This window comes from Diplotaxodon limnothrissa, linkage group LG9, assembly GCF_057381915.1.
Source record: "Diplotaxodon limnothrissa isolate DT_005_m linkage group LG9, D_limnothrissa_male_GT1.1, whole genome shotgun sequence".
Classification (NCBI taxonomy): Eukaryota; Metazoa; Chordata; class Actinopteri; order Cichliformes; family Cichlidae; genus Diplotaxodon; species Diplotaxodon limnothrissa.
The window spans coordinates 12,953,977-12,981,839 of NC_140604.1; the positions used below are offsets into that span (position 1 = coordinate 12,953,977).

The 27,863-nt window shown below is 42.9% G+C and overlaps 3 protein-coding genes across 3 annotated transcripts; 2 read left to right on the forward strand and 1 right to left on the reverse strand.

Moving 5' to 3' along the window:
* Nucleotides 1–935: 935 nt before the first annotated feature.
* On the forward strand, nucleotides 936–13,787 carry dcaf11 (ddb1 and cul4 associated factor 11). The gene is made up of 15 exons (XM_085362733.1): nucleotides 936–1,137; nucleotides 1,424–1,625; nucleotides 2,703–2,830; nucleotides 3,412–3,530; nucleotides 3,648–3,712; nucleotides 3,907–4,007; nucleotides 4,594–4,740; nucleotides 8,942–8,996; nucleotides 9,376–9,444; nucleotides 9,648–9,705; nucleotides 10,850–11,035; nucleotides 11,213–11,366; nucleotides 11,910–12,062; nucleotides 12,196–12,302; nucleotides 13,302–13,787. The coding sequence occupies exons 2-15, from the start codon at nucleotides 1,438–1,440 to the stop codon at nucleotides 13,410–13,412; spliced, it is 1,641 nt and encodes a 546-aa protein (XP_085218859.1). The 5' UTR covers nucleotides 936–1,137; nucleotides 1,424–1,437; the 3' UTR covers nucleotides 13,413–13,787.
* A 1,866-nt stretch (nucleotides 13,788–15,653) lies between these two features.
* Nucleotides 15,654–19,375, forward strand: fitm1 (fat storage inducing transmembrane protein 1). The gene is made up of 2 exons (XM_085362734.1): nucleotides 15,654–16,041; nucleotides 17,203–19,375. Exons 1-2 carry the CDS (start codon nucleotides 15,755–15,757, stop codon nucleotides 17,870–17,872), a joined length of 957 nt encoding a protein of 318 aa, XP_085218860.1. The 5' UTR covers nucleotides 15,654–15,754; the 3' UTR covers nucleotides 17,873–19,375.
* On the reverse strand, nucleotides 18,078–21,874 carry psme1 (proteasome activator subunit 1). Its single transcript, XM_085362735.1, has 12 exons — nucleotides 21,812–21,874; nucleotides 21,640–21,683; nucleotides 21,379–21,411; nucleotides 21,228–21,290; nucleotides 21,051–21,149; nucleotides 20,293–20,350; nucleotides 19,884–19,981; nucleotides 19,692–19,760; nucleotides 19,541–19,608; nucleotides 19,060–19,114; nucleotides 18,775–18,861; nucleotides 18,078–18,300 (listed from the first exon to the last, which is right to left on the reverse strand). Exons 1-12 carry the CDS (start codon nucleotides 21,822–21,824, stop codon nucleotides 18,220–18,222), a joined length of 768 nt encoding a protein of 255 aa, XP_085218861.1. The 5' UTR covers nucleotides 21,825–21,874; the 3' UTR covers nucleotides 18,078–18,219.
* Between the last annotated feature and the right edge of the window lie 5,989 nt (nucleotides 21,875–27,863).

Here is a 27,863-nt window from a genome sequence, read left to right on the forward strand (position 1 = left end):
ACACATTCCAAAATGTAGATTTTAGAGGCTAAGGTAGTTCGGTTAGTTGAGCCCCACGTCCACACAGTGGCCCTGGCAGCCAAATCCTGGGGGACTGGTAGACTGTTTTGTAGGACCTAAATAACGCAGGTGTCAAAAAATAGACGGGTTATTAAATTATAGGACCCCCGCCCTTCGGGAATAGATGACAAACACCTTCTTTACCATGAGCAACCTCAGACTTGATTCATTACGTTGAGGTGACACAGGAATGAGCAGTACAGTCGTTCACAATAAATAAAATAGATTGCTTAGTGGCACTTTAAGTTGCTTAGCTTGACATGTTATCATTTTTAGTTTCCTTCCACTTTACTCTGTGTGCTGTTTTCATTTTAGTTTGAAGAGAAGAAGGTCCCCCCCCCCCCCCCCCACCACCACCACCACCAGACACACACACCCAAAAAATAAATACATAATAATATGAAAAACTAAATTTACTAGCCAGAAGAGTCCAAGTCCATTCATTACGAGCGCCTTCAGTGTACGACTACAGTCTAATGTTTATCGTTATGTTAAAGTTATGTGAAGCCTATATGGGCTGTACATGCTCTGGACATATAAATATACGACATACATTACGAAATATTCTAATTATATATTATATATATTCTAATTATATTATATAATCCATATAGATTATATTTATTATATTTCTTTCACAAAATAAAATAATACAATTATAAAATAATATATTTGAGTAAAAATTCCTGTAGATGGCCAAAAAAAAAGCCCCCCAAAAAACATCTGGTTTATCTTCTACTCTAAACTTTATTTAAACCTGTCAATAAATATTTTTATTTTTTTAATAGCTTCACGGTAAACTGTTGCTGGCAGCTGGTCACGTGACGTTGAAAGGGCAAGCGGGGGGGCACGCGCAGGGTTTTTTCATACTTTTGTAAACAACATGGCGATTCACGGACCTGCTCTGCTAGCAGACTGATCAAACACCGTGTTCTCAGACCTCCGGCTCTCTAGCTTTGTGAGGGGTTTCTGTTAGACGGTGCGGAAGTTGCACACCGAGCACACGGTCCAGTACGCGGAGAAACGACAAAGAGGTGGACCGACGAGCTGTCAAGAAGATCGTTTGACAGTCCAACGGTAGCCAAATGTTATCGTTAGCATTATCAGCTAGCTCGAACTAAATCTTCCCCAAGCATTTTAAACACGACGAGCTAATGTGCAATACACGGATGGTTAGTTTGTATTGAAGGAGTGGAGAGGTTTGCGCCAGTAACTTTAGCTGTTATAGGGCTTACGCCGTATCCAGGAAACATTATTTCCTAGCTGCTGTGCTTCTCGTCCCTCTCCAAGGTGTCTGGGATCACGTGACGTTGTCAGGTAACCCTGAAATTGTTGTTACACGTCTCGTTATTCTCTCTGGTAGGCCATCTTCAGTCTATGGGCTCACAGTCCAGTTCTGGGATGTCTGGTGGAAGGGGCTCTTCCAGTGGCAACCCAGGAGAGCAGTCTGAAGCGACAGAATCAAACCAGGGCGGCAGCAGCAGCCGAGGCCGCAGGACGGACAGGCAGTCTTCATCAGAGGAGGACGTTGACTTAGCAGAAGTGCTGGCTTACTTACTGAGAAGGTGAATTTCACAGTTAAAAACGCTCAAACTGATACCACGGAGGGCCTAGGTTTGTAGCAGAGGTACTATGGAGTTGTTTTGGTGAAAGTGGGCCATAACTAGCAGAAGTAAAAATGAGCAATTAATACATAAAAACACAAGTGCAATAAAGTCAAAGTCCTTCTAGTAGCAAGTCATACCATCGATCCACCACTTGTCTGAGTCATGGAGGCAGCAGTCTTAAGCAAGCGCTCCTCTTTCTAGCCGAGAGACGTAATCGTTATTAAAGACGATGACACTCAAAGCATTCCACAATTAAATCTGTGGGAGAGTTCTGTAACAGCCAAAATGTTGATAGAAGAAAAACTTGTTGGGGGCGAGGGAAGAAAGCTTTTTATTAACACGTGGCTGGTGATTCTGTGTGTGCAGTTTATACGTCCTGCTGACAACTGAAATTAAATTGGATAATTCTTCAAAATTACTGCCCAGAGGCATTTCGTGGTGAGGACTACATGTTTTTGGACTGCCCCGGGGACTTGTAGCATTAGTTCATTACTTTCTAATTTCTTGAACTCAGAACTAGGACAGAAGTCTTTGTCACATATGTGTGTAGTTGCTGCAGAGAAAATGACTTGTGTGTGGTGAGCGTATCGGGCACTTATTAAATGACATTTAGAGGCAAATAGAAGTAATGCATGCAGTATTCTATCTCGCTGCCAAAGAGCAAATAATTGAAACGTCACATCACATTCCAGCGCTGCAAAGCTAAGTGGGGGTTAAGGTTTTCCCATTTCAGTTTGGATAAGCTTGGAATTTTTTTGTATATCCCTCTGTAATAGTTTCTTTAGTGAACCGTGACATTGGCAGGGCCTGCTCTTGTGACCAGAGGGAACCGAGATCTGCAAGAAAAAACATTTGACATTTCTCACTTCTTTAGCGTTTAAATGTTGTCATTGCTACATGTTGTACAGCTGGACCATTTAGCTTTGGTTTCCACCTGTCAAGTCTTTTTTATTTTCTAGGTACATCTTTGCACTAGGGCAATAGATAATTGGATTAATCATAACTGATTAATTGACTGGTTGCTTGCATGTGCAGGGGTCAGGTAAGACTGGTCCATGGCAGTGGAGCCACAGGGCTGCAGCTGGTCCAGTCATATTCTGACTCTGATGAAGACAGCGATGGAGCCTGGGATGGACGGCTGGGTGACCGCTATAATCCACCAGGTAACCTCCCACTGACACAGGGCAGGAAAATAAGCAGTTTTTTTACTTTGTTGGTTTACTCTTCATTTATACCCTTAAATACATCGTTACAATGATCACATAATATGGAAAGCTAACAGATCTATTTAGAGTGCAGCCACTGCAGTGCAGAAATACACGTAATTACGTTAGGATGATGTCTTCTCTTTCCAAGTAGTGAAGCAGTGAATGAATGTCAGTAAGGTTTCATTTAGAGACATAATCGTGTTACAGTAATGTTATTGTCTTGTTTTCACTGCCATCCCAAAAATGTTATTTATGGAAACCTCAATTCAGTTTTTTTGTTTTCTAGAACTAGTGAGGCCTAAATACTGTTTCTTCTTCCTTTTGTGTGTTTCATCTTTTGCTCTCGTTGCATGTCTGTTCATCGTCTGTCAATCAGTGATGGATCAAACATAAAACAATGTTTCAGCTGTCAAATATTTCCATGGATTGTTCTCTCAAATATGTAGGACGGCTAATCAGAGCATGCCTGAAGTTCTGAGAGCTTGTTGTTGAATGTGAGCTCCTACTGAGGCTTGTTCTTTGTGTTCTGTCTTTAGTGGACACCCAACCTGACACACACGAAGTGGACCGGAGTGAGATCCGCACTCAGATCCTGCTGGCCACCGCCTCCTCTTCCTTGAAAGGCTATCGCAGTTTCACCCACATGCTAGCAGAGGTCAGACCCCAGAAATAAAATCTAAATGGAAAATAATTGCGGCAGTGCAGTCGTATTAGTTTTGTTTATAGAGTTCAATGAAGTTATGAAACTGCAAATAAATGTTTTTGTGTGCAGAGAGAAAAAGGCAGATGTAGAGGCTCCAGTTTTTCCCACGGAGAGTGCAGTCGTATCCGTACGCAGTAAGTAACTTTGGAGTATTTAAAATCTAAATTAGAATTAAATAGCAATTAGTTTAGCGTGATTAAAGCCTTGATTGGACCATTGTGCTCTGTTGGAGCAGAGGGATAGCTGCACAATTGCTGTGAAAATATACAATGCATTGGACATGAAGAAGACGAAATATTAAAATTGTGACCCCAGTGTTCTTCTGCAGTTTCCTGCCAAACTATGTGTCCCACAAGGATACATACCAGCAGAAAGCCTTCTGTGGAGTGTACAGCGAGGATGGCAACATGTTCCTCTCCGCCTGCCAAGGTAAATAGGACGATGTCCAACTTGAGGATCGAGAGGGGCTGAATCAGGTCTGATTTTTATTCTGAGTGTTTGTTTAAAGCTGCTGCGTGGATCACCAAATCATGCTGTGTTGTGTACAGACTGTGTTCAGGCGGAGGGGAGTATTATTGGACTTTTCTCATGTTCTAAAAAACAAATATCAAGCGCATCATCAGTTCCTATTTCCTGATTTAATGATTAATGAATGAAGTTACTGTTTTGTAAGCAAACTAAACAAGCGGAGGACAACATGTCTCACCACGTCTCACCTACGCTTGCCTAACTGTCACGACTATTCTTCTTGTATTATGTCTGTGTTAGTGATCAGCAGCAAGCCCTGAACAACAAACCAGAGGCTGGTGACATACACGTGTAAATGAGTCCTTATGTTAGTTCAAACTGATTAGTCTTACAGACAAAATGGAGAAAGTGAAATAAATCACTCTGTTTGTACCCAAGGAATAAATTAAAAAACAAACAACCTCTGAGGGACCTGTAAAAAAAACCCAAACAAAAACAAATGCGAGTCTTTGTATTTTGTTTAGTTTTGTTTTTTTTCTTGCTACAGACCAGAACATCCGCTTGTACGACACCAGTAGGGGGCGTTTTCACCTGTGGCGAACAGTGAAGGCCCGTGACGTGGGCTGGAGCGTGCTGGATGTCTGCTTCACCCCCGATGCACACCACGTGCTCTACTCCAGTTGGTCTGACTACAGTAAGGCTATGGGACTAGTAAAATTTTACGTGATGAAATGAGGAAAACAGTTTGCCATCATTAGAAAAACTAATTCTGTAAAGATTCAGCAAACCTATAAATCTTCAAGATTGGCTCTTTTCTTTTTTTTCTTTTTTTAGTTGGGATTATAAATCCACTTTTCCTAAAAAAAAAAAATAAAATCTGGGACTGTTCGTGAACTGTAAATCAAACACATAAAAGGATATTTGTACCATTAGACAGAGCAGACACAAAAAATCTGAATATTAGGCTGGGACAGGTGCAGGTTTTTGTTTCTTTCTTATTTTTTAAACAACAGAGGGAACTTTTTAGAACTATAAAGCTAATCATTTTGAAAAAGTATTGTTTTATATTCTTGTTCAGTACAGAACTGTCATATTTTTCCCTTCCTAATGCGGCAGATGTTTATATTATATTATAGATGTGTGCAGAATGTGGTTTAATATTGATTCGCTGAAATCAGCAAGGTCTTTGCTGAAAAGCCCATGGCTACATAGCAGCATATATTTTTCCAAACCCTTACTGTTAAGCATTAATGGTGCCTTCACAGATGTGTAAGTTATCCAGTATTACCATCAAAGATGTTGCTTTTTGAACTGCCAAGGCAGATGATCCCTCTCCTTTGTGTCGTTGATATCCAGAAAGACTTTCAGAATCTGATTTGTTAGACCACAGGTTGTTTTTGTGGCTTTAAAGAAGAAATTATATTACATTTATTTTTAAAAATGTTCAGAAAAGAAAGTATTTTAAGGTACTAAATAAGAGTAAATAACACTTAGCTTTGCTGTATACACAGCTGCTTATTGTATTGGTGTGTCAAAATACATTCACCCACCACTTCATAAGCTATGCCTGTTCAGCTGCTCATTAACGCAAATGTCTAACCAGCCAATGACATGGCAGCAACTTGGTTCATTCAGGCATGTAGACATGGTCAGGGTGACCTGTTGAAGTTCAAACTGAGCATCGGAATGGGGAAGAAAGATGATTTCAGTGAGTGAACGTGGCATAGTTGTTGGTGTCACGCAGGCTTGTCTGAGTGTTTCAGAAACGGCTGATCAGCTGGGATTTTCCCACACAGGGTTTACAGAACATGGTCTGAGAAACTGAAAATGAGCAGCGGTTCTCTGGGTGAAGATACCTTGTTGATCTCAGAGAAGAGTGACCAGACCGTGATTCAAATAACCACTCATTACAAACAAGGTGTGCAGAAGATCATCGCTGAATGCACAACATGTTAAACCTTGAAGCAGATGGGCTACAACAGCAGAAGACCCTACTGCGTCAGTGCTGTCAGCTAAGAACAGGAAACACAGACTTACCAAATTTGGACAGTACAAGATTGGAAAATGTCTTAATGAGGAGTTTCACTTTCTGCCATCACATTTGTACGGCAGGGTTAGTATCATTGGTTCAAGCTGCTGGTGCTGCTGTAATGGTGTGTGGAATATTGTCTTGCTACACTTTGGTCTTCTTCCAGCAGGATAACATGCCACGTCACGAAGATTCAATAATGTCAAACTGGTTTCTTTAACATCACAATGAGTTCATTGTGTTCAAAATGGCCTCTACAGTTACCAGATCTCAATATGATGAAGCACCTTTGGGATTTGTGACAAATCCGCAGCAACTGTGTGATGCTGTCATATCGAGATAGACCAAAGCTTCTGAGGAATGTTTCCAGTATCTTGTTGAGTGTATGCCACAAAGAATTGAGTCATTTTTGAAGGAAAGATGGGATCCAACCCAGTTCTAGTAAGGTATATCTAATAGGGCTGCCACAAACGATTATTTTGATAGTCGACTAGTCACCAATTATTTTTGCGTTTAATCGACTAATCAGATCATGCATTCATTGGATGTACAGCTTATTGCACCAGCATGCATCTGCTCTTATATAACTATCATTAGCTTACAGCTAGTGTTTAAGGTCTGTGCAAACTAATAATAAAGACAAGATGATAGTTTATTAAATTTTAATGAAATTTGCAGATTGTTTCGGTGAATTTTAATAAACTCCTTGCTATCTAAAATATAACAGGACACTGGAGTTTATTCTCCAGCATCTCACACTTCTGATAATCAGTTGTCTGCTTGACGTTTATTCAGCTGTGTAAAAACTATAACTTTAATCTCAGCCAAACCGATTTACTTAGGAACAAATAAAATACAAAAAAAGCCAAACAATAACATTTTTAAGTTATCTAAGTGACTTATATATCATGTTTAACCTGAGTAGCGAAAGACCCCGGTGGATTTGAAAACGATTTGGTGTTCTCACGGGCTCTAGTGAGCCTTGCCCTCGGCTAGCTATCGAGCTAGTGGGTAACAGACGTTTTTGAAAATGTGGTGTCTTGATAAACTGAGCAGATATTTGAGGTTTACACAGCTACATTCTCGCCTGAAAATATGTTAAACGTTTATTTTGTGACCCAGAAAGAATAACAAGAGTAATATTTAAACTAACTAGCTGCCGCCATTGTTGGAAACTGAGCTGGGCTGTGCTATGAATTCTGGGATACAGCTACTTCTTCTTCTTCTTCTTCTTCTTCGGGGTTTAACGGCAGCTGGCATCCTTGTACATGCAGTGCTGCCATCTTCTGTTTCAGTCTGTTATTACACTCTTAAATTCTACTTATTCCTGCGTCTTTTGTGATCTTACAAAGCTTCAAACGACGCGTTGACTACTAAATCAGTCGTCGATGATTTTGATAGTCGATATCAAAATCGTCGACGATAGTCGACGTAATCGTGACTAGTCGACTAATCGTGGCAGCCCTAATGCAACTACAATTAGGGGTGGGTTTTAATAATCGATTCATCGATTAAAATTGATTCTGGCTTGGACAACGTGATATCGATTCATTAAAATCCTGAATCGATTTTTTTAATATAAATGTATTTTGCCCAAAATTCCAGAATCTCAGGTGAGACATCACAAAATTTTGACAACCACCAAACATTTAAAAGAGTAAATGAGAGCAGGAACACGGCTTCTGCACAAAGACGTAAACACAAAGCGCAGACCCACGGATCAGAATCAGTGAGATGTCGCCTTTCTCACCCGACGGCAGGGACACAGCCGGGGCTGAAAGCCGACAGCTCGCTGATTCTGATGTTTCGGCGGGTCCGCACTTTGTTTTTACGCCCATTTTGCGCTGATTCTAAAGCTGTTAGTTTCATCTCTCTCCAAACAATATTGACCAAACCAGCAGCAAAAGAATATCCAAACTACGCTTCACATAAACATCGTCATGGACTCCCTCTTACTTTCACTGTTTTGCTTCTACCACAATAAAATCACACTTCATGCACAGCTCTCTCTCTCTCTCTCTCTCTTTCTCAGTGTTCAAGAACAGTTTCCCGTCTATCCCTGAAATCTGTTTTCTGCATTATTTGCTTGCTTGTTACGCACAAGACTACCGTTGTTTACAGCGCTGTCGGCCGATGTTTTTTTTCTCCTTTTACTTCCGAAAAGAGAACCTAATTTCTGCCGTTCAATAGGCTTCTGAACAAATTTTTAAACTTTTTAAAATTATACAAAATGCAAAACGCTTAGCCGTGTCTCTAATAAAACCGCTGTAACTTCAGAGGTAATGTTCATATGTTGATTAATGGTTTTCTTTCGTTTTTGATGTACTGCAGAATATTTTTATAAAATCCCAGGCCAGGAAAAATCACCTTCATGTTTTTCTGTTTTATCTTCAGCTCCTTTGACACAAAGGCATCTGCTGTGATGCTCACACCTTTGATAAAGTCTGGAAAGTGTCAGCTTCCTTTTTATAGATACAAAAATATGTAAATGTCCTGATCTGAATTATAATATTTCTGACTGTCTGAGGCAAAATTTCCCAGATTCAAATCGATTTGAATTGAATTGAATCGAATCGTGGATCGACTCGATTCTAGAAATCCGTGACGATATTCAGCCCTAACTACAATGTAGTGTCTAAACATTTCTACAATAGAACAATGAAAGTAGAGCCTTTAACAGCATCACTTGTGAGAAATGCGAAGAAGTGAATAAATGAATCAGGAAGTGATTTCTTTCATATTGAAAGTGCTTTTACATTGGCCACAGCTTCCAGGAGTTTTTGTTTTGTTTTTAAGCAGCATATCAAACACGTTTTTAGCTGCGATGTTTTAGTCATACGTGTCTCTCTCTGTTCCTCCCCCACAGTTCATATGTGCAGTATAGATGGAGACAGTGAAAACCACACCGCCCTGGACCTCAAGTTAGTGTTTCCCCTCATAGTAACTTATAACATTACGGAGCAGGTAATCTATCATTCCTTACCAGCAGGCCCTCCTCTCCCTTCATTACCACCTGGATGAATGATGCTGTCAGAACTTGTCACCCCAACATCCATCCTCTCGCTCTGTGTGCGCTCCTTTTGTTAAACATAGATCATTAATTCAACAAAGCACTGCCATTAAACTCACAGCTCTCCTAACAAAAACATTGTTTAAAAGGTGATGCTTGGTTTCATAAAGCCTTTATGTTATCCCACACCAAAAAAATAAATAAAGTAGATAGAGTGTGGTTGTAAATCAGCAATTGTGCTCTTACTGCAGTGTCCAACCTGTGTGTGTGTGCGCTGTTGTGCTTTGTAGTCCAGATGAGAGGAGGTTCTGTGTGTTCTCGCTGGCTGCGTCCACAGATGGCAAAGAGATCCTGGGAGGGTGAGTACAATTTGCTTTTATGTTTCAAGGCAGTGACTGACAGGGTTGAAATGAGTACTGAAGGCTCTTTATGAAATTTGAATTCAAGCACAACTCTGCTTTTCTTCCATTTGTTGGCGGTATATTCGAAATATGTTTATTAGAGCCTCAATTTAGGGGAGTTGTTTTATTCTTTTCTCAGCCTCTCTTCTCTCTCATTTCAGAGCAAACGACGGCTGCCTTTACGTTTTTGATCTTGAGCAGAATAAACGAATGTTGAAGGTTAGTGTGTCTTTGTGTGCATTTATGTCTTTTTGCTCGCGCGTCGCCTTGGCCGTGCCCGTTTCAGCGTCACGTCTGTCTGATTTGCGCTTCATCCTTCGGTCAAGGTTAGCCAGATGCAGCGGAGCAGAAACTACATAAAGTTTTACACCATCCTGTAGTCTAATATAGCAGCGAAGAGTCCAGCTCCGCCACACAGTGGGACGGTGGGGGTTAAACCTACCGCCCTCCCTCCTCCCATAACCGCCCCGTGCGCAGAAGTCAGCATTCGACCTCGACCATCTGCTTCGTCTCTGTCGTCCGCCGTTTCTCTGTCTGTCCCTCCTAATTACCTCAGTGTTGTGGTGTGTTTCTGTGCTTTTATCTCTCAACTTTTTATTAGTTGTTTGTACTTTCACTGTCACTTCCTCATGTGCAGCACTAGACTTTCCACGATTCAGTGCAGTGATGGGAAACTGAAGTCGGGGCATTTTGCTGCTGTGGTTCCGGTTAGTGTTTTTGCCCATTGGAGGGAAGGATTTCTGCAAATCAATAGAAAGCTGTTGAGGCTGATCTGTGTCTCACAATGAGACTGAATGGGTTTAGTGATTATAAAATGATGTGAATCACACGCTGTGGCCTTCATAGTAACCTGTTAGAGATGGCCTCCACATCATTAAAACGGTAAATAATGAAATGTCTTATGAAAGAAAGCAGTTCAGTTGTTCTGCTAGAACCGCTCATCACCATGCTTCATGTTGAGTTATCCTTTCATTTGTGACACATCCTTTTATCTTGCGATTTATTTCGTCTTCTTGCACATATAAAGGACAAAACTAACAAACACTTGTACTGCTGTAATTACTAACAGCTACATCTTTGCATTTGGAGACTCACAACCATGCCGTGTGTATAAAGCCTGTTTGTAGCACAGCCTTTGAGGCTTATGTACTGAAAAGTCTGAGTTTCAGTGCGCAGCAGCCTTGAAGAAAAATGCTCCTTTCATTACTTCTGCATAGGCACAGACATGCATAAGTGCGCACACACACACACTTTTCACAACAACATGTAAATAGCCCACTTGTAAATAGCACATTCTTGCACACATGTGCACACGCTCCATACAGTAAACACTGACTCTTTCTTTTGCTGCCATCCTCATCAGATTGATGCCCACGAGGACGACGTGAACGCGGTGGCGTTCGCCGACAGCTCGTCCCAGCTGCTGTTCTCTGGCAGCGATGACGCACTGTGCAAGGTGTGGGACAGACGGACGCTGCGGGAGGACAGACCGCAGCCTGTTGGACAGCTGGCCGGCCACCGAGACGGCATCACCTTCATCCACAGCAAGGTGGGTGCGAGTGTGTGTGTGTCTGTGAGGGGGGGTCTCTCAGTAAAAAGTTTTCCAGTTACTTGGAAATGGTTTAAATGAGAACATTAATCGTACAGGATGTTTATTCAATCACATGTATTGTTCTAACTCTCAGATCTCGGTCTCTTTTTTTTTTCCATTTTGTCACGGTGCCAGGGTGACGCTCGCTACCTGATCAGCAACTCGAAGGACCAGTCCATCAAGCTGTGGGATGTCAGGAAGTTCTCGCCCAAAGAGGGGCTGGCAGCTTCCCGTCTGGCTGTCACCCAGCAAAACTGGGACTACCGCTGGCAGCAGGTTCCCCAGAGAGGTGAGGAGGGGAGGGGCCGAAGAAGGGCGAAAGGGAGGTACTCGTGGTAAATGAGTCAGAGGGGAAGTTGGAGGACGAGAGGAGGAGAGGTCACACAGAGGAGGAGATAAAGATGAAATGATGATATTAAAAAAAGAGAGAGAGGAGGCAGTAACAGGGAAGGGGGGTGTGTGTGTGTGTGTGTGTGTGTGTGTGTGTGTGTCGTGAGGATAAAAAGACTCTAAAGCCACACGTAGGGAGAGTGATTACCATTACAAGCCAAAGAGGAGGGAAGGAGTGGAGGAGAAGTGAAGGATAGGAGTTTGGATAATGAGATAGAGGAGGAGACGAGGCGGTAAAAAACTAAACAAAATGAAACGATCTAGTTCAGGGTGCAGTTTCTTCTAAGCTTGATATAAATCTACATGGTCTTTTGGATTAAAGTTGAGGACAAGTGTGAGGAAAGAGCATAAACAGTAAAAAAAAAAATTTATAAAATGGAGAAATCCTTGTGCATCTTTTTGTTATTTAGCAGTTTTGTGTTTGTTTACTTGCTCCTCGCAGCCCTTAAGAGACACAAGCTGACAGGCGACACCTCAGTAATGACCTACCGAGGTCATGGCGTCCTCCACACCCTGATACGCTGCCGTTTCTCACCAGAGTTCAGCACTGGGCAGAGATTCATCTACTCCGGCTGTTCCACGGGCAAAATCGTCAGTAAGTGACTGTGTGTGTCTGTCAGTGTGTAAACGGCAACAAAGTCTGCGTGAGCTGATGCACAAAGTAATATTTGAAGAATCGAAAATCAGTTGAACCCTGTGTGTGTGTGTGTGTGTGTGTGTGTGTCCAGTCTACGATGTGCTGACCGGCACAGTGGTAACCAGACTGGTGGGCCACGACGCGTGCGTGAGAGATGTCAGTTGGCACCCGTACGAGGACAACATCATCAGCAGCTCTGTGAGTGCGGTTAATGCAGAAAGTGTCCTGCTGGAATCAGCGTGTGAAAGCTCGTCATCATAAATATCACATTAAACCCAAAAGAAAGCCCTTTCCAGAAGTTGTAAAACGATTTAATAGAGTGGCGTTAATCCCAGACACTGTTTCCTCTACTAATGGAATAAGGCATAATTTAGAAAAGTCTGAGACAATTTGATACGTTTTCTGGTAATTACGGGGGAAAAATGACCATTTGCAGAAATAAACCACTGTTTTTCCCCCTCACATATTCCATTAAATTAGACTTTTTAGCAATTTCACTACTACCACTACTTGATAAAATGGAAAACAACATTAAAGCAGTGCAAATGAACTGAGCTGTTTCGACTAGAAGAAGGAAGCAGACATGAGATGCAGAGTACTTTATGTTTATACTTTACACCGCTGAGGCCTGGACCTAATCACACACAAGCAAAGCTGGATTTATGGTCGTGCAGTGCTGCTTCCAAGCGTAGCTCTTTGGGTGTGCAGAGAGGAGGATTGTGGGAGTTCAACCAGCAGAGAGGCTACAGCAAGGGTGCAGTCCTGCAGAAAGTAAACACAGCTTTGCCCCCGAGCAACGCGTCAGAGGAAAAAGTGAATTAAAAATCCCAAAAAGCAAAATAAGAAGCGCAGAAATTGGAGGTTTTCCTACATATTTTGACTCGGCCACTAAGTAGGTCTGCAGAACTCTGTGTAGCACATATGCGCTATTGATGTAGTAGCATATCAAGACCATAAATTAGCTCTTTGCTTGGCTAATAAAAATGCTGCTTCTTTTCCATTTGTGGTTAAAAGCTGCCGCTTGTTTTGTTGGCATAAAGCATGAATCACGTCACCGTTATTTAACAGAGCAGACAGGCTCAGCAGCTGTTTTAAAAGTGATAACAAGAGTCCATCCAGCTTAAGAACATTAAACTACGGGGCTTAGATGGCACAGTTATTATTTTTTAACCTCTGATCTCCATCCTTTCTCTACAGTGGGACGGAGCGGTTCGAATGTGGGAGCACAGACAAACCCATCCCCTAGACGAGGAGCGAGACACGGCAAGGGGAGGAGGAGGAGAGGAAGGGAGCTGTTGGAGGAAGTGATGTTAGCACAGAGGAAGGCAGTGAGCTCAGAAGGCCTGGGAGAGACTTGAGTATCTGCTAACGTTAGTGCGGGATATTAGTGATTCAAATGAAAGCGTGGCTGAGAAAAGTTCACTGGGAAGGCGCCTGAGCCTCGTGCTGTCCAGTGCCGATCAGAACACGGCGGGACGGCTGTTGCCACCTGCAGCTGTTTTTCTGTTTTTTTTCTCCCCTGTTTTTTTGTTTATTGCCTCATGTCTTGCACAGAATAAGGAGGCCAGAGCTTTTTCAATCCAGCCTGGGACATTTTACTCAAAATGCGCTGAAGCTGCACTTAACGAGCTGTTGGAATGAAACAATAAGTTAGTGATTTTATACACATATATATATATATATATATATATATATATATATATATATATATATATATATATATATATATATATATATATATATATATATATATATATATATGGAAAAAACAACTTTGGATGTTGCAGGGGAACGTAATGATGATAATTTTGTAAAAATGTATAGAATTTTAATTTGTGTTTGTGTGTGTGTGTGTGTGTGTGCGCGCGTGTGTGTTCCGGGAGTGTATTTAGATTGTCGTCAGTGTCCTGAGTCTGTTTGGACTCTGCTGTTATGAATAACACAACACAGGCTGTGTCCTATTTTAGGGAACATCTACCTTTACAGACTCAACATATAATCATAAACATTTTTTTTCCAGTTGGCAAACTCATGAAGCTGATAATTGCGTTAGCTTTCCTGAGTTTATTCAAAACTCGACAGGCTCAAGGAAGTTTGTCATTATTCGACCTGGTCTGCCTCATCAGAAAGAGTTTGAAAGTTTTCGCTGTTATTCTGAATCCTCTGTAGGCTTCCTCAAGGCTAATGTTAACTCCCTGTCCCTCAGACACAGCAATATTCTCGTTCCAGGGTCAGCACTCAGTGTAATTTTTGGCTAAATGTAAGCCTGTGATTTGATTCAAAGATTTGATTGTGTGTGATTAATGTGTTCAAGTCAGCACTTTGGGGAAGGGGAACACGCACATGGTTTCAAAATGATCTGTATATGCAATTTTTAGGTGTTTATATCAAAGCTCATATTTCACTCTCAGACTTTGCAGTTATAATAAAAACCTTTCTTCAAACGTATCACGAAGGGGCTGTTGGTCATTGATCAGATGTTTCAGGCTTTAAAAGTGTGGGAGCTGCAGGAGAAACTAGAACGACACTTCAAACAACACACATGACTCACGGGATGGGATTTTTAAACATTTGTCATTGAGCTTCTCTGTGTGTTTTATAGAGCTAACTGCAGCTGCCAGATATGCACACAGTTGACAATTAGCTGCTACAGGAGCCATAGCAAAGTTGTCTGAAGGTCATTGTAATGTCAGCAGTGCACTTACCGGCCTAAAATTAGACCTAACATACTTTGGCGTGCCTGGTTTCATTTACACCTACTGTTCTGACTTCTTACAAAAGACTCCAAAGCTCTGCTGGAAAAGTGCATCATCACAGTGAATTTCAAAAGTTTGCACTCATCATTTATTATTTACTACACTGGAAAGCTTTCTCTGAATAACTTTGAAGACTAACGAGAGAAACCAAAAATCCACCACCTCATGGAAGTTAGCAGTCCGTCTGCCATTAGTCTGCACTGGCTTGTGAAAACGGCATCAGTGTGCTTTATGTGAGCATGAGTACCACGGAAAGACTAAATGCAGTCCATTTGGCTCAGACGGTTGAAGGGGGGCTTTAAGAAGCTCCAGCCTGAGTACTGAGCCTGGAAATAAAGCAGACTGAACGTGCTGTGAGAAATGCAGCTGTCCATGGCGCCAAATGCAAGCTGGCAACCGCTTATAACTTAAATTAGTTTTGGCTCCAACAGCTCATTCTTAGACTGGAGAGTCCTGAAGGAGAGAACCGGAAAAGGAGCTAAATGATCCAAGGTCAGAATGAGACTACTATTATTATTACTTTTCCCAATGCAGGAAATGCAAATATAAGTGAGCAGCATCACGAGAGCTATTTTAAAAGAACTGGGATTTTTGTCATGAACTAAAGATTCATTTTGTTTACTTTTGAATTGTGTTTGAGCATTGCTGTGAAAATAATGGGGTCAATTACAGCAGCAAGCATTACTGCATCTCCTCTTTCTGCCTACGGGGGAGGGGTTTTGAGGGTAAAGGGGACATGGAGGGGGGGTTGTATTTTTGTAAACCATGTGTTCTCTCGCGTGCCTGACAGTGATAGAATAGAAAGGTCCTGGAGTGGGACGGGTGTCCTTTTCCCAGACAAAAGCAAGCGAGGCAGACTCCACAGAGAGGGAGGACGAACGCGGGTCGAACAACATGAATCTAAAGACAGGAAACTCCTCAAATGGCTTCACACCAGAGATCAGTTTGGATAAACTACACCGGATGGCTGCAGAGCTGATACTGCCTGGACGATCCATCTTGAGGCTCCTGAACACTGTTCTGGAGTTTGTTACAAACTTTCTGGCCCGAGTTTTAGGAAGCAGCCTGATCAGAAGACACTTCCACCTGCTGCTGTCTGGATTGGTCCTCTTTGGGCCTGTGCTCAGCTTCTGGGTATCAAAGTATAGCATCTTTGCAAACAGCAACCACTACCTGTACAGGTGAGGACTCCGGGAGACAATGAATTACTGCTTATAGTGCTTTGCGTACACCAGGGGTATCAAACATAAAGCACAGGGGCCAGAATTGGCTATTAGGTGGAGATAGGTGGAGGACCTGTTTGTGGAGAGTTTAGCAATGATTTATCATGATTTAATTGGATGGAAATAATTGACTGAAATAGCTGTAGTAACTGCTGTCATTGCTAAAGGAAACTGTATATCTTTGATAAAGACACTGCTCCTTTAATAAACTCTTGACTCGGTAATAAAACCCAGCGCACCCTTGCTCACTGTAGTGCTCGCTGGGCTTTTACTGCTTCAGCCCTACTTAATCTGTTTTGATGGCAAACTTTCACTGAGTCTTTATTCTGAGTCAGCTTGTGGAACAATACAGTTCAGCATTTACAATCATCATAATGTCATTTGGCCCACTGTTTTAGGTTCATATAATCCATCACATATTTTTAAAATCCAGTTATGATATTAAATTATTCCTCATTTATTTTTGTGGATGCTTTGCTGCCACTCATTTGTCACATACACTGAGTAAACCCCCACCCAAAAACCAATACAATATTAATATACCACTTTTGAAAAACAAAAGCAGCACATAAATATTGTATGATAATGTCATTCTGAGGTATGATGATAACTATGAGGCAGTAGCAGAATTAAAGTCTTCCTCAGACTGTTCAGTGCACTTACATGGAACTAATTAAGTGAAACCACCGGCTCATCAACTTTGATACCTCAAAGCAAGTTTGAGTGAACTGAAAAAGTTAAAAAGACTCAGCTTTGCTGTAAAGCTTGAATTTTTATGCATATCAAAAATAGATTTACTTTCTGAGCACTGTGTTAGCAAGAAGCTCCTGGATCTGACCTGCTGGCTGCCTGAAGTCTTTGTGTGTTCTGTGTGGAGTCTGGATGTTCTTTCTCTGGCTTTCTCCGCCAATTCAAAGACATAAATGTCAGGGTAACTGGCGAATCTAAACTGCCCCAAATTGTGAATATGAGCATGAACGACTGACTTTCAACCTCCCCAGGATCCTCCTGTTGCTGTGACTGTGAGGAAAAAGTAATTCTACACATATTTCATTACTGCGTGTGTTTTGCTCATATATATGGTGTGTACTGATATCCTTATTCATCACGCTCTCACAGGAAGTTCCTGAGGTCCACTTGGGGTTGGACCTGCATCTTTACGAGCGCTTTCATCATCCTTCTCTCCCTCTCAGTCCGTCACTCCACCTCTCTTTCCCTCCGCCACCTCTCTCGAGTAGGCCTCACGGGTTTGCTCTGGTGGAGCTGTCAGCGCCTCCTGACCCTGCTGGAGGATGCAGCGGGGACCTGTTACGAGCCCATGACCCCAGGCCAGGACGGCCAGAGCCCGGCCTCCCCAGTACAGCCTCTGCTGCTCCTGCATGAAGACCAGAACAAGGCCTCCTGCCTGAAAGCCCACATGCTGTGGCGAGGCTACGAAGTCTCCCAGGACGTCCTCATCCTCTGCTTCTGCGGTCTGCTGCTTGTTGAGGAAATGTGTGTCTTTGGTCATCACTTGGAGCGACAAAAGCCTCTGCAGAGGTCACCCGGGACCCCGCTGAGAGTCGTCTTCCTCCTGTGTGTTCTTCTCCTCCTTGTTTGGATGTTTCTGCTGCTGTGTTTGCTTGCATACTTCCCAAAGTTTCCCTCCCAGCAGCTGGGTGGAGCTCTGGGCTACCTGGGGTGGAGAGGACTCTATCACGGATTGTATAGACTCGGATCGAGATGGGGTTGTCCTGGTTTGCCCAGAGAGGGACTTTCTACCACGGTGCACACCAACAAACAGCCTTAGTAGTGTGGCACCCTTAATGAAAATGGTTAGATTTTGGCACTGAAATGTCCTTCAAAGCTCAGGAACAAACTTCCAAACCCTCTTTTAAGACTGCATGCTGTAAATGTGACATCACGTTAATAGTTTGCTTTCTTTAGAGGTCAAAATTAGTCCAAAAAGAAGCTTAGAAATCTCATTCAGACAAAGTAAGTGAGAAAAACTGCTGCTTTATTGTGTAATCTGAACCAAAATGCAGGCACAGTTAGAAAAAGATTTCTGGGAGCAGGTGTATCATTACTTGATGAAGAGTGTCATTCTACACTGGTTGTTGCTTATTAAAAAAAAAAAAAACGAGCCTGGAGTCTGCCTCAGTAGATGAGCGCTTTCCCATCTCCTCTGGGTCTCTTAATCTTGTCAAAGTTCTTGTTAATGATGTCAAACAACACAGCCTGGAGAGAGAAATAAAGACACAGAGTGTGATGCAGAAGCAGGATGATATAGGGAAGACAGACAGTTTACAGGGAGTCATAAAAGAGAGGGACGTCCAGATATGGAGCTGTAATCACGTCAAACAGCTCCTTTCATCATCGCCCGCAACGCCTTGTTCATTAGCGGCATCAAACACGGGAGGACAATGGCCGAAGGAAAGAGACGAGCTGATTAATGGACGGGAGACGGAGCGCCAATCAATTTAACACAAGCACTGCAATTAGTTTAATTACCCTCCTATTAAGAAGGAATGGATTCCATTTAAGCTGCCGCTCCCGCCGGTGGACACGACAGGCATATTTTACACCCAAGCCGCTCAATTTAAAATACAGAGCATGAAAACAGCAGATGGTACACGGAGTGTGGATCATGAGATTCAGGATACACGCAGTCAGAGAGGGCCAACTGTAAGCAAGAGGCAGTGGGTGTCTTACGTATGTATTGCGGATGTCCAAGACCACAAGGCGGAGCTCGCAGTATTGATATTGGTCCAGCTCGTGGACCAGCTGTCTGTAGTCTCCCTGCAGCAGAAAACCCACACCACAAACAGCGAGCGTATTAGCAAAACAATGTGTAGTATGATAAGCACATGACACAACAGCAACTAATTTATGCGGGAGAGAATGTCCTCATAAGTTTTTTTTTTCAGCGCACCGGCACACATTTTTCTCATTCACACATTAATATGCTTATTAGGATGCACAGCGGGAGACACTGACCACGTGGGGCGACTTGGAGGCTTTGGCCACAGCGTCACCCCTCTCGTTGTAATACCTGCCAAAACAAGGAGAAGAGAGGAGTTACAGTACCACCCACCTGTTTTAAAATAGCCCCCAGCGTTTCGCTAAATGTCACATCCAATGCCATATTCAACACATCAGTCTGGTTTTTAATAAAAAGACAAAGCAGAAGACTGCCTCTCATTATCTCTGTTAAGATTTTCTCACTTTTAAATGTGGAATTGAAGCCTTTCTGATTCTGCTTATATCTATATGACTTTTTTTCTGTTTGACTTCACTAAATAAAGATGGATGAGACCCTCTGAAAGCCTGAATTGCTGTTTATATGTATAGATTTCTCAGTAATTGTGGATATTCTTATGATACTGAGCGCAGCAGGTTTTGTGGTTTTCTCTGCCAAATACTTTTGATGGAGTAATGTCAGGTCTGTTTTCCTGGCTACGTCAGTGCAGGCTCTTACTTTGAAATCTGAGTCTGGAATCCTTCGATCTTGGTGCGTGTGTTGGTCAGCAGCTCAAACACTTTCTCCTGGTGGACACGAAGGAAGATTTAAAATGCAGCTGGATAAATTTCACCCTAAAGATAGACTCCACATGCGATTGTTTACTAACCTGGACAGCCACTCCGAAATTGTTCCCATCCTCAATTTTAGGAATCTGGAGTTGCACCCACATTGACACCTTCCAGGAAAATAAAAAGAAAAAAACCCCCACTAGTACAATATACAAGACTTTTTATCACATTAATATTTTCTGCACATAAAACCCGACAAATTTTTCTCCACATAAAGTTCTGAGACTGACCGTGTTGAGCTTCTCCTTCAGTGTCTGGATCTCAGTTTTGACCTTCGGCAGGAGGCTCTCCACCTTCTCATTGGTGCAGATGGGACCACATGGAGGGCCTGGAGGACAGAGGATAGCACTCCTTCACTTAGTGAGCTGCAGATTTGCTTTTCTAATATAGAAAAAGTTCCTTATGCCCTTGCTTTCTTCCAGTTAGCTAATCCGTGTGTAAACGGTGTTTAAACTTTGTATCATCAGCTCATGAGCCACAGTAGACTCATCAGTTTGTTACAAAGGAGCCAGAAAAGCAGTGATGTGTTTCATACATGGGTTTGGAGCCTTTCTTCCTGCAGTATTTATTGTCCTTATTTACAGGAATACGGTTACTGCTAAACGAATGCATCTTTCTTTCTATTTTCCCCCCATTTACCTGCGTCTTCATCCTCTTTATCACTGTCCTTGTCTTTCTTCCCCTCCTTAGCCTCCTTCTGTAAAATAAGAATAGAAGGCATCGGGTCAGAGTTTTTGCTGATGATTAATCTCCAAGACAGCTAGGCTGCACGCCTTTTTCTCTTCTGGCTTTTCAACCTTGGGATCTCTGTTGGATTCTTTTTCTTTGCTTAAGACATGTAACCCAGTTGCAGCAATCTGTGCCCCTTGATATTCTAAGGAGACTCCAGCAGCTCCCGAAAGTTGTGCAACCACCCCAAATATTCTCCTAACCCTCGTTAAAAAAACCCAGTGGCATTAGCTACACGGCTCTCTGCCCTCCTCTAAATCCCTGCATGAGTATTAGTTCAAGACACACAGCCTTTGTACGGTTTATAAAAATCTGAAATTCACAGCCGACTGAAGTAACATAAAAGACCCGCTCGCTGCCAGTTTGTAAAACAGCCCTTGGAAATTGCACTGTGATTGGTTGTCATGGTAACTGGGGACTCAGCATTGTGTCTTTATATAATGAAACACTAAATATAAACCCTGAGCCGAGGACCCCAGTTGAGAGGAGGCTCTATGAAGAAATTCAAAGGTTAGACAAATAAAACACAGATGTGAGGCTCCTCGATATGAAAGCCATTACATCTGGGTAATGGAAAAACAGCCGTCCTTCATAAATCACCCCGAATGCTCCTTTATTGGATTTATATCACAGTTTTAAAGAACAGTCTTCTGGGATGGAGTCCCCACCTGCTCTTTTTTCTTGCGCTTGGCCTCCTCTTTCGCCGGATCGGGTATCGGGATGTCGAGTGGAGCCTTCAAAGAAGGCAGATCGTTGCATCTGAAAGACTGACGCACAAACACAAGTCACCCAATGTGAGAATCAAGAGCCCAGTGGTATGTGCCCACAGTCACACAGGTGGATACCTTCAGCAGCTCCTGCAGCTCTTCAAGCTTCTGTGGGAAATATGTTGACACCAGCACCTCCGCCTGTTAAAACCAAGTAACAAAATCCACATTAACTATTCAAACTTGTGAAGCAGAGCTGGGAAAGATTTCTGATTTTCGTTTGAGTTACCTCCTTGGTGAGCTTTTGGCAGAAGTCGTCCACCTAGAATAAAGTCACAGATTTTAGGCTTGCTTATAAATGACCGTTTTATTTAGCCCCTGCTGCTGCTCACCTCCCGTGACCCCTGCTGTCCGTAGACAAACCCCATGAAAACAAACACTTATGTGGACACTAGCTCGCCTGCTAGCATCACTGACACACTAACCATGTAAGTGAAGGGAAAGGAGAGTTAGCTTGCTGCTACATAACACTTTGTGCTAGCGGACTCACCTGTTTCTTCGACTTGAGGCGAATATCCACAGCAGCCATGTCGTCTTTGGAGAGCAGAAGTTGTTTATTAGAGTTTAGTAAAGGCTTTGACTTCACAGGAGGCGGTTAGAAATAAGAATATGCTCTCTTTCTGTGTAATTCAATTCCGTGCACGACACGGACAAATACTCACAGTTACTCAGCATAAAAAGCGAAAATGAAAGTAAAGAGTGTTTTAGACAGTTCCGTACTTTCCTGCAATAATAGCGAATGGACGTGTTGCATTGTGGGCCGTGTAGTTTTATTTGACTTTATTTTATAAGGAGCAGTCGACTTCTCATTTCCCAGAAAATGGGGCTGTGATGGGAACAGAGTGGGGAAGTCTACAAGCAAAAAAAACCACTCAGAGAAATGCGTTTCTGTGTGGCAGTAGTTATTTCTTTGTCTTCGAAGGGCTAACCCTCATCCAAGAATAAAAAAAAAAGTCACCTAACTCAAGGGATGAACCAATGTTGAGTCTAAACATACACAATTTAGCCTCAAAAACCAATTCTTAAGGCACTTTAGTACGAGCAGCCTATCACAAAAACATATTTCGCCCCCTCATCGTTAAATCTGCAAAAATACCAAATATAACTCAGACAGGCATAAAATTATATTTTTGGACTAACAAGTTGATTCCTAAAAAGCTATTAGTTGAAACCCTGACATTTATCTGAGAATTTTGCAGTATGTCCTTAAAGAATTGAGGAACCTATCCTCAAAAACAGGATGATAAACCTAAAAATAGATAGACCTAAAAACTGTCTACAGCAGCAGAACAGTATCTGAAAGTCATGTCCTTAGAAGCAGGAAAAACAATACATCAAAAACCTGACACAGGACCTGAGAGACGCATCTGACCTTTTATTCATCTATTGCCTGTCCCGTTTGGTTCTTTTGCCATCAGAATTATTGTCTAAAGGCGAGGAAAGATGCCCAACGGATTTACTTTACCAAATGGACCATCCCAGCCTTGCCGTAATGGTCTATTTGATTCACCTTTTATTGTTTATTTTATTTTTTTATTTTCACTTGCAAGATACGGGACAGACTTGAATGAGGAAAAGAAAGGGGAGAAAGGAAGAGGGGGAAAAACAGCGGAGAAGAGGGACGGGGATAAAGGGCAAAAAACAAAAACCAACTAAATAAGCAGACAAAAAAAATACATATCAATCACCTGGATCACCTGTTGAAAAAGAAAAAAGAAAACAAGCAGAAGAATACGAGAGCAATACAATAAACAACATCACGATGATCTATGGGAATATAACAGTAAATACAAAATAATAAACATTATTGTGCAGCACGTAATATCGACAGCGCACAGTGTGCTTTGAGGAAGGAGCCAAAAAGGGTGTAGTTTGTGTGTGTGAGTCCCCGTGTGTACACCTGTGAGCATGAGCGCGCTTGTATTTAAAAGGTTCCTTCATGTAATGATCTGCTAGAGGGTGTGAGGAGCCACAGCCCCGTCCTCCAGGGCATGAAGCAGGTATGGAGGAGATCAAAACTCCAGACATCCAGAGGCCCCCAGAACTCAAGAGACCAAGGAAGACCAACAGAGGGGCAGCCGCGCCACTGTCCCAGAAAGAGCTGAGGAGAGTCCCAGATGAGGGCTCACTCAGCAGCCGCGGAGCAGAAGCCAGGGGGAGTTGCAGTGACGTGCTCGTGAGCTCCGCCGGCAGCCAGCTGTGCCTGAGTGACCGAGCCCCAGGCCGAGAGGCCGAGGACACCCCACCCCCAAAGTGGCCCGAGCGAGCCCCAGGCTCCAGGCCCCGATAAGCGGCCACCAAGGAGTGAGCCGGTGTGTACCTGGATGCCCATCCCCGGGCGCACCAACGCACTGATGTCTGAGGGCGTCTGCCACCGGCAGGGGGAGTGATGGGGGGAGATAGGCCTCCATACCTTGGAGGGCCTGAGATGTCCCCAGAGAGGTGGCGTCTGACACCCAACCTGACATATAGACACAGACATACAGGCACACACATATACAAACATCCATTCCCACCCTCATGCTCTCGTATGCACTTACTCAACACTCAACCAACGTGGAGACAGACATAAAGAGACGCTGTACACACGATCACACTCCCCAAGCGTACTCTAGGAACCGGGTCTAGGTACCCTTGCCCCTGGAGGGGGGAACTGCACCCAGACCCAGGTGGTGTTACCCTTTTCCCTGCGGTGGGGAGAAGCAGACCGCCCAGACTCCGCAGCAGCAGGGAGGCCCCACACTCCAGACCCCAGTTGGACGGCCAACTCCTCCTCCTAGCCCCCCCGCTCCAGCAGGTCGCAGAGAACGGGGGGGTGAGAAGACTCCAAACCTCCCTCCGCCCACTCATATGTAGTGTTGATGCATGTGTGTTCTAAGGTGCATTTAAAACTCAGTGTCTACGTGTATTTAGAATTGAGAGGTGGGCAACAACGCCAGGGGTGAGGTGTACACCCTGATGGTCTTTTGGAGTCCGTGTAGCGTGCCCACCCCCAAGATGCTATATGTATGTGTTATGAGAGTGTGAGTAATGTAAATGTCTAAGCTGTGAGATAAAATTGAGGCACAAGAAGCCAGAAGGGGACAGAGGGGGATGCCTCCCCTGCACCCTGGTGACACACCTTTACCCCAAGGCCCTGCATGTGTGGGTGATTGTGGTGGAGCGGGAAGAGGGAGGCAGCTGGAGATGGGGAGGGAAGGAAGGGAGGGGCAAGTGACCCCTCCCTGGGGCCAGCTTCCCCGCTGACCCCAGTAGGAACCCCCATACTCCGCAACCTGCCAGGGAAAGGGGGCCCAGGCTCATCCGGACCGGGGCCCAGAACAGCAACATCAGTAAGCCTTTCTTAAAGAAGGGGGAAGAACGAGGAAAAGCTGAGATTACACAAAAATTAAATCACAGTGATGTCCTTCAAAGCACCCGGACAACTATTCCTGAAGACTACAGAAGAAAGCTGTCAAATAGAATTCAATCAAACTTTATTTATAAAGCACTTTTCATACAAAAAAAAAAAAAAAGTAGCACAAAGTTCTTTACATGGTTAAAAGCAGCCCACCCCACCCCAATTCAGGCTGTGTGGATCTTACAAATGCTGACTAAAGCTCGTTAGATTGCACAAACTCTGTTTTTGTCTCATATTCTGATATATTCTGTATTTATGAAGAAACATATGAAGAAATGGCTCAAGACTTTTGCATAGTACTATATATCAATTTTTTGTCCATAACTATTATATATATTGTAATATTTAATACTCGGTTTATTTTATTTTATTTTGTCTTCTTTTTTCCTCTTCTTTATGTTTTTGTAAAAGCAAAAATCTTTGCATGTCACGGCTGGCGGAGTGAGCCATGTGGAGTGGAGGAAAAGGAGGACCCAAAATGCAGCAAACTGATGATACGAGTGAAGTTTATTTACACGGTGGCAGTGGCAAAAACAGGCAATGAAGCATGAGTAATGACAAACCTAAACTGGGAGAAACTAAAGAGCAAACCTGAACTCTTACAAAACGGAGAGCGCAGCAGAGAGACGCAGACCAAGGACCAGGATACCAAGAAACACAGACGAGCCGACAACGAACACAGACCGACACCCACTATATATACACACACACAAGGTAATCGGGTAATCGCACACAGGAGGGAAGAACAGCTGATCTGAATACACATGATGACTGGAGGACACAAGCTGAACACAATGACAACAGACACAGACTTTCAGAACAAAACAGGAAATCTAGAACCCGAACCGGACACAAGGGGGGAGGACACAGAATAACTAGAACAGAGGGAAATAATCACAAAACACAAAACGCTGGGTCAACGACCCAGGACCATGACATTGCACCCATTAACCTAACCTAAAAATCAGAGCAATATCTGAAAAATAATTTATAAAAAAATCAATCTTAAATCAAGTTTAATGCTCAGATTGACCCTAAGACATATTCCCGTCCTCTCAGTTATGTGTGTTAGATGTTAGATGTGTGAACAAATTCTGTATCAGTCTGTGAGTTATGGGTGCTTCCACTGGTGGGTGCTGTTGTTCAGTGTGGAGTAAAGAAAAAGGATTATGAAGACAAACGACAGCTTTATGTTCCTCTAACCATTGGAAATTGTGTAAAGTGTCTAAACTACAGTCTTGTCTATATGCAATTAGGGACTGGTTATTGGATAATTTCCTGCTCCTTAATACTGATAAGCCAGAGTTGATGGTCATTGGACCACAAAAATTTCAGTACTTATCCCAAAATTTCAACTTGAAATTGCAGGGACAAGGTTGAAAACTTGGGCGTGTGGTTTGACAGGGTGCTCTCCTCGAGTCTCATGTAAAAGAGACAACAAAGACCGCCTTTTATCATTTAAAGACGTTTTGTCAAGCGACACTGCAGAGGTTCTTGTCCATGCATTTGTGTCTTCATGTATCGATTATTGTAACGCTCTTCTTTCTGGGCTACCAAAGAAAAGTTTTAGAGGTTTACAGATGGTGCAAAATGCAGCTGCTCGCATTTTAATGAAAACTGGGGAAATTTGAGCACATTACCCCTGTACTGAGACCTCTTCATATGCTACCTTGTCAGGTTCAACAGATTTTAAGGTCCTGCTGCTCACCTACAAGGTCTTAAATGGATTGGCACCTTCATAACTCTCTGACCTTTTGCACCTTTATGTTCCACCCCGTGCTCTCTGATCTCAGGATTCTGGCCTTCTAAAAGTTCCTAGAGCCATGAAAAATCTACATCAAATCATTAAATAAAGCTCAAATGAACCTCAAAGATGCTTCTAAGATTTGATTTTATGTTTTAAATCTTTGCTGGATTAAACTACAGGAATAAAAGGAAAAGTGACAAACTTTTGAAAAGAAAGAAAGAAAAAGAGCACTACTCATTATTGATAGGTGAGCGTCCCTGCTGCTACACCAATATTCAGCTGTTACAATAGCTCTTTCATCAGGAGCTGTGTGGACAGAGGCATGGGCTGCTGTAAAGAGTAAAGCAAATAAAGATACCTGAGTGAAGTGACGACACGTCAGAGCCTCCCACTGTAAACAGGATACCGTCCAACTACAGGTCATCCTGTGCCAGCACAGTCTGAGTTGGGACATTATCAGGTAAACCTATCACGTCTAATGACAAAAAGACAGTAAAAACACCACACAGCTTTAACTACTTTGTTAAATCCTTCTCTTATTTCCTGCCCACTGTTGTAGTGTTGGAGCGTACATAACTATGTAGTTGTTTTCTTTTCACCTGTAGTATATGGCACCATAAAATGTAACACTAGAAAAACAATCACTCAGCAGACACGAGGTGACAGTTCAGAGCAAAGGGCGGCTGCACTCGACTGAACTCCATTAGCTATTGCAGCTTTGATTTTGACTGGGTGAGCGATTAAAGGTCTGCACTGTGTTATTCAGTTTGGGGAGGACGTTGAGAAATGATCCAGACAAAGTTCATGCGACTGAACAGGAGTGTAGAAAGAGAGAGGTGGCTTCATGAGTGGCTGGCGTGATGTAAACGACTTTATTTACAGACCTGTCATATTAACACTAATGGTGTATGTGTGTCAGAAAGAAAGCATGCAGCGCTGAGCCTTTGAAGTTCTTGCAAACCATTATTTATGCAGACTGAGAAGAGTAAAGGATTATGGTTTCAGAGATTTCAAATAAATCATTGTAATTTTCTTAATTTACTTTGCCATCCCCTCACAACCCTAAAAAAGAAACCACGCCATCATCCCAGCCTGTCCTTGTTTTTTTGGACTTTGAGTTTACTGGTGAGGCTTTTGGGCCACAACAACATGATGAAAACACCTTAGCAGGACAAAATGTGCCTGACAGAAGTTACAACACACTCGTGTACACATATAATTGATGCTGCAGCTCTGAGATGCCGTGCTTCTAGCATGTTACAGATGTCACAACTTGAAATGGTTTTGTGTTTGCATGGGGAGAGCATACCTGTAATCCACAGGAAAGGTGTGTGTGTGTTATATCAGTTGTCTGCTGACTCTGCAAGCCCTATCAGACAACATGAGACATGAGGGTCGAAGTTTAACCAGATATATTGGATTGCTGTGTCTCTCTTTATCTCCCAGTGTCTAACCCCACCCTTTTACTTGCCCCTGTCTCACAGTTTCATTTGTGTGTGTGTAAGTTCCCAGAGAGAGGGAAATGTAACAGGATAACATCTACAGCTGTGCCGTGTCTTATAAATAT